We start from the raw sequence: 11,105 nt of genomic DNA on the forward strand, positions 1-11,105 counted from the left end.
TATCATGAAACTTCAGCATATCCCTTACGAAAAAGTACAATAATAAGCCCTTCGTAACATTTTAAAGACTAGTATTAACGATACAAATGCCACAGTAAAACCTGAACTCCCTATGCATATCATACACTACAGATTACTATAAACTCACTCTTGAATACCACAGATTGGCTGCCCTAAGGAATATTATAGTGTTTTTCGTTAAAGCGTTGAAAAACGAGAACAAAAACTTTTAATTGGCGCAGATGGAACCTGTTGCACAGTAGAAATATCTAGCAAAACACCGTGAAACCATATTTTCCAGCTCAGCGCCCTCTAACACAGTTTGTTTGCCTTCCTGTTGGCTGGATCCGTTTCATCCCACCTGCGCTGCAGCACAGCGGCACTGTCAGCGTGTCCTGACTGCACCCCAGGACAGATGCCAATTTCACATTTCCCAAAAAATAATCACAGTCCGGCCTTGTCACTGCACTGGTTAAATCATCGCTGTTGATTACGATAGGTAGCTTGCTAGGTAGCTAAGTTACTAAGGATGGACTCTAAGCGAGACAAAGACCAAGGTAAGTTGTGATGGATAGCTTGTTGCTACGTCGTTGTGCTAGCCACCAGCGGCTTATGCTAGCTAGCTACCTTTCGGGTCAGTTGTGGCTAACAACGTAACATTCGTTACATAATATTTTTGCGTGTCTCAACATCTCAAAAACCAAGAACCATTTTATTAAGTAACCCATTCACTTTCATCTCACTTAACCATCTTCATGAAATCACGCAGACGTTGCTTTAAGACATCCATAGCAAAAAAAAACCCAGCTAAGGTTAGCTTCCAACATAGCTATCAACATCAACTGGTAGCTGTTTGTTTCGTTAAGATAAACACCATTATCACCTTAATCACCTTAATCGCTGCAGGTGTTAACGTGGGCTGGACAGGTGTTTACTGAGCCATCACATAGAGGAAGTTATCAACTTCCTCCACCCTAAAACGTTTTTTTTTTCCCATTTCGTGGTGGCGTTACAGTAACTACTGTCTGCTAGTCTTAATATAGTTATCAAGTTAGTGTAACGACCTGCACTGATGTAAAACTGAAAATATCACAGGACACTTGGCAAAAAAAAAAAAAGAAATACATCGTCGCATCATCTTATTTCAATTATGTCCTGCTGACTGATTCTTTCTCCCAAAGATGCTACCCTTCTCAGGGGGTCTGTGTTTCAGTCATGCAATCTCATGGAAGAGTATTCATGTGTACGGTTTGGGACTGATTCAGCCTCAGGAAATGAAACCAAATATAACTCACACCATCGTTATTCATGCATGCAACTGGCGAGCTTATAGCATCACAGGGAAAGCAAAGAACAGCACATCTTTCTGTTCTGACCCTTTCATCAGGAGCAGGCAGAGGGAACCTGATGTGCTGCCAGATATGAAATTTGTGGACTATTTGAATTGGTACAAGATTACTATTTATAGATGATTGCATGGCTTGTCTACTTGATCCTCTGTAAACAGAAGAGACACAACGCTTGCAGCATTCAGCTCTTACTGCAATAATGACTCATGAATTTACAGTGTGTGGTTGTGTTATGTGTATAGGAAAAGACAGGTGAAGTTGTGCTTTGCTCCGCTGCGGTCTTATTTCTTTTATTCTTTCAGATGCAGACTATGAGAAGATAACTGCTGTGCTGCTGAAGTCGCGTACAGGGGAATTTGATTTGGAGTCAATACTGTTTCTCAAATTCAGAGGTCTTGGTAAGCTGAAATCAATATATCAAAATACCTTAAGTGTTAAAAAAAATGCATTCTTGTTTAACATAGTTGAATGGATGTCTCATCTTAGGAATACATGATCTTGGATGCATTGGGGAGTGCATCAATTTGGAGAGACTGGACCTTTCTGGAAATAACATCACCAACTTAGCTTCTCTCACGTCTCTTCGGCTTCTTGCGGTACTCAATGTGTCTGCCAACAGGATTTCTAATTTAGGTAAGAATTCTGGTTTCTTATTTCCTTACTGTACAAGTGCTTATTACAAAAAGTCTCCCACTATTAATAGAAACTGATATTTTGAATTGCTTTGCTAATTTCAGAGCCCCTGTCCAGTTGTGAGAGTTTACAGAGCTTAAACGTGGCTGGTAATGTCATATCAAGGTATCATTGTATAATCGAGTGCTTACATTGATGAATGTAAGACACTGATGAATACAAAAGGATGTGAATCTGTCATTACTGCAAATATTTCATTACAACATTAAGTTCATCCTTTATATTACTTAGTGTAAGAACTATCACATCCATCATTGTAGTTAAGCATAAAAACTATCTGCTATTTGTGATTATGATTTTAAAGATAATCTGAAATGGTTACATAAAATGAGCTCATTTTTGTTTTGTCGTTCAACAGTATTGAGAACCTGCACTTCCTTCAGCCTTTGAGAAAGCTAGAGAATATACGACTAAAAGACAACACTTATAATTACACTAATCCAGGTGAGTTTCAGTGACTTTATTTGTTTGAAAACAATGTGGAAAATCTAGACAAGAGAGACCATGATGACCTTTTCTGTTTCAGTGTGCAGAAACTCGTCATATAGAAATATACTTCTTGAAATGTTCCCCAACATCAAGGTGCTGGATGGTAAGATATGTTTTGCATTTATTCTTTTGCCAATCAGTAAAACTCCCACCACCCTCAGTGTGTGCAAAAGTTCATTATTTCTGTTTCTACTGTAGGAGAACGAGTGGTCGGACGTGGGAGTGACTTGTACCAATTATGCAAAGACATCGATGATACCATCAAAGGTACATTAGTCATCTAGCATGCCAGTGTATTGTGATTGACATTACTTGGTGTGACACTCCTTTCAGCAGATTAAGTCAATTAGGATGTGGCGTATTAATCGTACATACACAGTTTCCACTTCCATTACCGCCATATCTGTGACGTAGTTGTTAGGTTTGCCTCTACTTAAGAAATGGTTCCCTTGTTCAAATAAATGTTACTGAACAGAATTGTTGTGATAAAGCAATAATTTACTTTTTTTTTTTTTTTTTAATCAATGTTTAGCTGGTTTATACAAGAATGGACAGCTTCCTGAACATCCTGACTGCAAGCCATGGGTGGAGGATACTTATTGGGAGATAAAGAGATCAAACAACGCCATTATTGATGAAGCCTACAAACAGTTCAATGGTAAGAAGTCTTCTGCCATTTTCATTAGAACTGTTTGAGGTGAAGTTATCAGTTATCAGAACTTGACTTTGTTGTGTCCTATAATCCTTGTCATATTTTTATCTTTTCACAGACGTTCTTCACGAATGCAGACTCCTCAACAACAGAGCAACACACATGATTTCACAAACTGAAAGATCTCTTAGCCTAAAGAAGCAGCCAAAGCAGTATGCTGTTTGAAATGGGCTGCAATATTTATTTTTGTGGTATCAAAAATATCATGGCTATATGTACTGTACATTTTTTTTTAAATTACTAAGCTATATCCAAATGCTTGACTAAGCACCATTGCCAGACACATGCTCGGTGTTGCATTGTGAGGCATTTGTTGAAATTTTCTTGCATCCTATGCATTAGGTTTCAGGAAAGATACAGCTACGTGGTTTCAAACCCTTATCCATACTGACACCCCTCAGTTTGGTTCGAAAATGTGTTTACTTGCACAGAGTGCATTTTGCACCATGCTGTAACCTGCATTTATGCCGAGAGCTATGCTGCTTTAGAATTTGTATAAGTTTTCAGTATTTCAGAGCTTTTCCATTTTGCATTGCTGGATCATTTTGGGATCTACTTTGTCCCATATTGTATGCTTGCTTTGGAAGTTGAACTTTTTGCAAAAAGTGATTGTTTCAGCTGTTTCTACTTGTTTTATACCATAAAGTTTATTATGTGTTTAACCAAATGATGGAAAATATAGTGTTTATAAAGATGTACTGTACTTCAGATGTATTTGTTATCTTTGTTATTAGTTATATCTGCAGTGTACAGTCTACTTTGAGAAAACAATGCAGCTTCATCTCCAAAAGTATATTGTTAGAACAACCAGAGGCAAACAGGTGTATTAATTATTTGGTCCTAGTGCAAATATTCATGTAGCAAAAATCAACATTTTGCCAAGTTTCCTTTATAGCTTTGTCCTCTCTTTATTAAGATGTGCAACTCTATTACCTGTCTGCTGGGTGATACTTTCTAAAGCTTCCAGCTGGGAAGGGATTGGAGAAAGCAACTCGTGGGAGTACTCGACTCTCAGAAGCAGCTCTCTGGCTCCACCTGGTGGAGATAATAATTACAGCAGACGACTCCACTTAACGCTTCCAGCAAAACCGCCTGTTCTACTGTGATTCAGACCAATGTATCGTTATTATTGCCCACCTGTGTCTGGTAATCGGGTATTATCTGAGGTAAAACGAACGGTGTAATGTAACGTAGGATTCCTCACATCCCTAAATTCTAGCTGAGTCAAACCAGCCACAGACACCCAGAATAAGAGAGGAAAGTAGGCCTTCTGTCTTCAAAATAAGCGTAAAATGCGGTGTCTGTGCGGTGCGGTGTACAGAACAACAGTATTTAAATAGTCATTCATTAAATTAACTAAAGAATGAAAGTATAGTTGTAAAATATATGTTTAAGAGCATACATTGTATTAATAAAGTAACACTATTTAAAACATTCTATATTGTTAAAAGACAAGAAGAAGGTTTTATTTTGGAAAAATGCAACCGGAAGTTCCTTTTGTAGTCTGGCTGGCTTGACACTTTCGAGTACTGCAGGTTCAGTGTACTGTCAGCTACTAGTGCTGACCTTGGCTAACTAGGATGGCTGGAAACGTGTGGAGGTCAACGGTAAGTAATGGACAAAATATATCCTCGCTCTTAAGTATTGCACCAAACGCATGCCGATAAGTGTAAAGTAACAAGCTAACGTTATGATGAGGGGCATGCCAAAGGCCTCTCAGTGTCCTCCACACAGATGGTGCAGCAGGCAAGCTCTAGCTAGCTGGGTAGCTAGCATGTAAGCTACCTGATTCCTGTAGCTATAGCAACCTGACTCCTGCTAACGTTAGTGAGCTAGCTTCCTAACATTTAACACTACTGATAACTTACCCCACGTTAGGTTTTATAATGCCATGGGGTAGCTTACATTTAATAATTTGCCGTTAGCCAAAGTCATCAAATGTTTATTAAATATGCATTTACTTAACATCTACAGATTCTTAATCTACTGAGAAAGTGGGGTTTATCGATCAATGACAAGAATAAAGTCAAGGCACAGGAAGTAAGCATATCACGTTTTTGGATGGTTATCCTAGCTAGTTAGGAAGCGTTAGCTGTAAGAACACTCCCTCCGTAGTTAAAGGGCAAATCTGGAATGGGCATTTTGCTTTACTAGCTGATTTACTAGCTCAGTTAACTATTCTAAGCTTGAGCTGCTACCCTTGCATGTCTGTGATGTTTGCAATTCAGCTGAGCTTGGTTGTTTCTTGAGGCTAACTAACATGCTAGCTAACGTTAACTTAATTACAGCATTTATGTTAAAGCTGTGCAGCAAAAGTCAAGGTGACCTATAGTTTTGCTTCTATTATGTTGGACAGCAAATTTCAGTTTTACTACCCCCTTTGCCCTTGTTGTGGGCCTCTGAGGTCATGTACTGTATGTCACCTTACCTTTACGGGACAGGTGGGCATCCTCATCAGTTAAGGCTAGCTGCCTTGCTGACAAGTATGCATGCTGAAGATTGGACAAATTGCCCTCCCGACACAGTTAACAGGGTATTTAACAGGGACTGATAATCCCTGCTGTGTCTTGGAATCTCCGCTTCCTGAATGTCCTTTGCAGATCAGTCCTAGAAACTCTTATTGATCCCGACATTGATCTATCATGCTTGACAGATCAGTGAGTCAGTTTTGTGTGACATGATCAATGTACTGCATTCCATATGCAAACACGATAATTAGCATGACCAAGGATTGGTGTTAAATCTGTGTTTTGGATAACAAGAGTGCATTACAGGCACAGAGTTCATTACTTAGTTTGTATTATAATATGTGGCTATCCAGATGAAAGGATATGTTGTAATAAGCAAAACATGAGAGTGCACCATCCTTGGCTCATTCTAGACGATTCCTACAGTATGTTCATTGCTCCAGTAAGCTGTGCTGAAGCCCAGAAGCCTCACAATGGAACCCTGTTTTTAATGTTTAACCTTTTGCCAGTCGATTAAAAAAAGCAATATAATGATAATAATATGTTGGCATTTTGGAGAGTGTTTATATTCCAAACAATCTGTGGCTGTCTTCTAAAATTATGGGTTGGTATGATTTTCTTTAGATAAGACATGACAGTAACATGATTGATAATTGTCAGTGCAAAAGAAAATGTACCATTTGGACATGACATCCAAGCATTATTCATGTGATGCTATCTGAAATTGATTTTCTGTAGATTTCCCAACTTATTACATTTTCATGTTGATACCCTAATGAATTTTTAAAATAGTAAACAAATGATTATATAATTGAAATAAATGTATTTCAATTATAATTAGCTATCAACCAACAAAAATGGCCCAGACTAAGGTTGCTACAATTAGCAGTTTCAAATTGACTGCAATAGACATCTTTATAATTTATTCCCGTGACCATTCACAACCCTTGCAGCATGATATGCAGCAAAAGTACTATGAGACCCCTGTTTTTATAATACTGAGTTTGGCTTTATATGAACAACTCCCACTTATTACTGAGCACAAGCACAGTTTACTGTGGCACATGTTCTCCATTTGCCTCATAATTTCCTATGGTTGCATAATCATAACTGCTTTAACCTTGCTGTACTTGGACAAATGACATGATAGGCATACATATCAAAGTGGTAAGTAGAAATATGTATGTTGAAAAGAAAGTCACATGGCTAACCAAAGACTAAAAGTTAAGTTTAAATTGACCTGTTCTAAGGCACGGCACCAACCAGCCGTTCATCCCTGGTCTTCCCAATCTTTTTTTCACTGTCAGGTGTCTCGGGTCGTTGGAGCTTTGAAGACCGAGACTCCGCAAACCAGGACGTTTGTCCGTGGGGTATGTATGTTCCCTGTAGGGCTATGGGATATTTACTCTGAATTTAGTAAAGACACTCTTGGTCTGATTTAATACTTGTAATAGTGACTAGTGAATCTACTTCCTAAATTTAGATTTTTTTTTCCATTGTTCAGTGTCTAACTTTTATCATTGGATCTTCTGTTTGTTTCTTTGTTTTGCCTTACAGATGCAGACTGTCACTTTAATCCCTGGTGATGGAATTGGTCCAGAGATCTCCGCTGCTGTTATGAAGATATTTGAAGCAGCTAAAGTCAGTACTGTCAGGGCAGCAAACAAACATCATTGTTGAGTGGGCACATTTCACCAGACAATCTGATGTTTTAGGTTATAATGGCATGATGATGGTTGGTTTCCTGACAGCGAAGCAGCTGGAAGAGTACCAGCCATAGTCAAAATTTACCAGCATTTGGTTAGTGGCTGGTGTTAATTTACCAAACTCCTGATTAAACTGTCGCCGATGTTTTAATGGGATTGATAATTTTTGTTCAAATGCCGATGTAAATAGCTACGATACAGTAATACAAACTGTGATAGATTATCCAGTCCTTATGTTGTGCATACGCTTTTGGTCTAGGCGCCTATTCAGTGGGAAGAGAGAAACGTTACAGCCATCCAAGGGCCAGGCGGCAAGTGGATGATTCCACCTGATGCCAAAGAATCGATGGACAGGAACAAAATTGGCCTCAAAGGTACTCTGCTTTATAGACCGATAGCTCCTTCAAATAAAAATAGGAGGTTTGCCAGGCAAACTATTCCATTTTACTTGAACTTTTCCCAGTGACTAGTAATGACCTTCACTACCACAACAGCTTGGTTCCATCCATTTCCACAGCAGAAATTTGGAAGTGAAATTGAGGTTGACATGTAAATTATACTTGCCAAACCTTTTATCCAGATGCTGCACTGAGTAACTAAAAGACCAGTCACCAAGCTTTACCATTTTATCCCTATGGGAATTACAGACATGATACTACAGTGAATTGGTTTAGATCATATCTAACCCTAACCCAACAGGTATTTTTGTTTTGGTTTAGTTCCTGTTTATCCACAAGGAAGTACCTTAGGTTCCATGTTTTTCCATGCCATTTGATTCTCCTAATAACACACGTGACCTAATGCAGCGTTTTAAATATTTGAACATGTCATCTGCAGGTCCTTTGAAGACACCAATTGCTGCTGGCCATCCCTCTATGAACCTGCTGCTGAGAAAAACCTTTGATCTCTATGCCAACGTGCGTCCCTGTGTGTCCATTGAGGGCTACAAGACCCCCTACACTGATGTGAACCTGGTCACCATACGGGAGAACACTGAGGGAGAGTACAGTGGGATTGAACATGTGGTAAGAAACATCATATTACCTGTGTTTTTGTTCACTGGACGTTTTCATCACTTCCTCAACATTTAGATCTAAATTGTTATCTTCATATCAGATGTCACAGATTGTTGGACTTGTCTGTAACTCCCTGAATTTCATTAGATTTGTCAGCCTCAGTCAGTCCATCATGTCTTCTAGCTCACAAGTAGCTCTAATTTAAGGTAGAATTCGATTGCCCATAATTATGCTACAGATATGAATTTTCTCCAAGCATCAGTGCTATTTTTGTATTATCCAGTTTTGCACACTGTCCTAGCAGGATTTGATGGCATATGCTTTCTTCTCTAGGTGCACAATGAAATAAAAGCAGTTCTTTAATCCCCCAATATATTCTATGTGTCTGTTGCCTTTTCCTGGAAATGCCTCTATATCTCACTGTCTCTGCTGGTGCATCTCTGCACCAGTTGATTCACAGATTCTGTTTAGGAACAGAACCTTTTGTTTTTTACTATTTAAATCATTTAACCACTTTTCCTATATTGTATATTTTACCTGGATTTTTAGATATTTTACATTAATGTTGTGACATTGTTTGTGTATATCAGATTGTTGATGGGGTTGTACAGAGTATTAAGCTCATCACAGAGGAAGCCAGCCAACGCATTGCAGAGTATGCTTTTGAATACGCCAGAAATAATCAGAGGGCCAGTGTTACTGCTGTTCATAAGGCCAATATCATGTAAGTTGTATTCAGTACTTCATAATTTATCATTTTAAAGCTCTATGCTGAAATGTAACGACTTTTCTCTCTTGACAATTTCTTAGGCGCATGTCTGACGGGCTTTTCCTAAGGAAATGCCGAGAGGCAGCAGAGAAGTACAAAGACGTGAAATTCACTGAGATGTACTTGGATACTGTGTGCCTTAATGTAAGTCCCAATATCTTTTGTCTTGGATGTGTTCATATATATTTTAAGATATATAATAATTCATGTTTTTGTTAATAGTTCAGCCATTTTTGGTATTCCTAATCAATATTAGGATTGTTCATTCCTGTTTTTTACAGATGGTGCAGGATCCCTCACAGTTCGATGTACTAGTGATGCCTAATTTGTATGGAGACATCTTGAGGTGAATTCATTCAGCTATTAAACCTCTTACATGAGCAAAGAAAGATGGCATATCCTCTATCATTTTTGTGTATCATTAAATTGTGCTTATATTGTTACAAAATACAGCGTTTCAACTGTGACTGAGATCTGTGTTTACCTTTGCAGTGATCTTTGTGCTGGACTGATTGGAGGTCTTGGAGTGACTCCTAGTGGCAACATTGGCACCAATGGTGTTGCCATTTTTGAGTCGGTGTGTTTTTTCCCCTTCCACCAGTACTGCTTGCTTTCTTTACAGGATTCATACTGACTCACATAATCAAAGTACAAGCAGCACAATAGAAATGTACGCTAAACCATATTCAGCATACGAAGGTTCAGCCCTTTCATTCTAATAGCCCATTTTTCGAGAATCCTGATTTTCATAGATGATGTCATGATGATGGAGTATGATTCATGTCTCCTGTCAGGTTCATGGAACTGCCCCAGATATAGCAGGGAAAGACATGGCCAACCCCACCGCTCTGCTCCTGAGTGCCGTCATGATGCTGCGGCACATGGGCCTGCACGGCCACGCCAAGAAGATCGAGGCCGCCTGCTTTGACGCCATCCGCGACAAACAGGTAATCTGCTTTTCAAGGAAATTCAGACATGCTGGTTTGATATGTTGGCCTCCGTATTCATACATGCTCATGTTGTCTCTCTTCAAGGTTCTGACAAAAGACTTGGGAGGAAACTCCAAATGCTCAGAATTCACAGCAGCAATATGTCAAAGAGTACAAGATATGGACTAAATATATATATATGGATACTAATGTGTTCATGAGATTATGGTCAGGGTTTGGCTCTCTCACTGTCATTTCATACTGTATCTGCACAATTTTAACCAAATGATTGATGTACATGTATTACCTCTATAAAAAGAGAGACTCAAGAGTTCGAGCTCCTGAATGTTTTATTTTTCTTTGGTCTTAAAACTCTTGACCAATGGTTACTGTATAATATGTGATGTGTATTTTGTTCTTAAAGTGCTTAATGTAATGTATGCTATTATCTATATAGAAGCTGATGTTGGCCTCTGGTCTCACACACATGACTTTTTGTTTCTTTGCCATTAATTATTTAAACCTAATCAGATGTCAGTAACATTAAAGTTACAGATATTTTGCACTATGTCATTTCTTCATGTATCACTGCTTGTCTGCTGCAATATCATGATTGTGTGAAAGACAATGAATATTACCTTGACATCAACAATGTTGGACCTGTTATTTGATGTTATGAAAGTGACTTGTGTTGTAATCTTGTGCCGCCTCAACCCACGATGACCCCTATGACCCCACATTAATAGATGTCTTGTGATAATAGTGAACACAGAAAAGAAGATCAGAATATTTACTTGAATTGGTATAGGATGCATAAAATACAAGAGTATATAAGATGCTGTTATGCAAGCAAGTGGTATGATTTTAAGACAATAAGTATCAAAAAGTGTTTGCTCTAGAATGAGAGAGACTTTACAAATATTCAGATTAGCCTATGAGAATACAACAAAATGGCGTGCGTCACTTTGCAAAAT

General features: G+C 38.5%; 2 protein-coding genes across 3 annotated transcripts; both read left to right on the forward strand.

Annotated features, from left to right (window-relative positions):
- The first annotated feature begins 400 nt into the window (after positions 1 to 400).
- Positions 401 to 3,951, forward strand: lrrc61 (leucine rich repeat containing 61). The gene is made up of 9 exons (XM_071531457.1): positions 401 to 557; positions 1,652 to 1,747; positions 1,836 to 1,982; positions 2,087 to 2,147; positions 2,401 to 2,486; positions 2,569 to 2,634; positions 2,730 to 2,798; positions 3,064 to 3,189; positions 3,302 to 3,951. The coding sequence occupies exons 1-9, from the start codon at positions 530 to 532 to the stop codon at positions 3,406 to 3,408; spliced, it is 786 nt and encodes a 261-aa protein (XP_071387558.1). The 5' UTR covers positions 401 to 529; the 3' UTR covers positions 3,409 to 3,951.
- An 808-nt stretch (positions 3,952 to 4,759) lies between these two features.
- On the forward strand, positions 4,760 to 10,748 carry idh3a (isocitrate dehydrogenase (NAD(+)) 3 catalytic subunit alpha). 2 transcript variants are annotated; one of them, XM_071531453.1, is made up of 12 exons: positions 4,810 to 4,850; positions 5,218 to 5,283; positions 7,019 to 7,081; positions 7,269 to 7,352; positions 7,677 to 7,791; positions 8,255 to 8,442; positions 9,024 to 9,157; positions 9,244 to 9,346; positions 9,484 to 9,548; positions 9,695 to 9,779; positions 9,997 to 10,149; positions 10,237 to 10,748. In XM_071531453.1, exons 1-12 carry the CDS (start codon positions 4,824 to 4,826, stop codon positions 10,318 to 10,320), a joined length of 1,167 nt encoding a protein of 388 aa, XP_071387554.1. In that variant the 5' UTR covers positions 4,810 to 4,823; the 3' UTR covers positions 10,321 to 10,748. The 2 variants fall into 2 exon arrangements, with proteins under 2 accessions (XP_071387555.1, XP_071387554.1); XM_071531454.1 differs by lacking the exon at positions 5,218 to 5,283 and having other exon boundaries at positions 4,760 to 4,850.
- The last annotated feature ends 357 nt before the right edge of the window (positions 10,749 to 11,105 follow it).

The sequence above is a fragment of the Centroberyx affinis genome, unplaced genomic scaffold, assembly GCF_046629955.1.
Source record: "Centroberyx affinis isolate AG114_WGS23_722 - 3 ecotype Tasmania unplaced genomic scaffold, CSIRO-AGI_Caff_v1 ptg002083l_1, whole genome shotgun sequence".
Taxonomy (NCBI): Eukaryota; Metazoa; Chordata; class Actinopteri; order Beryciformes; family Berycidae; genus Centroberyx; species Centroberyx affinis.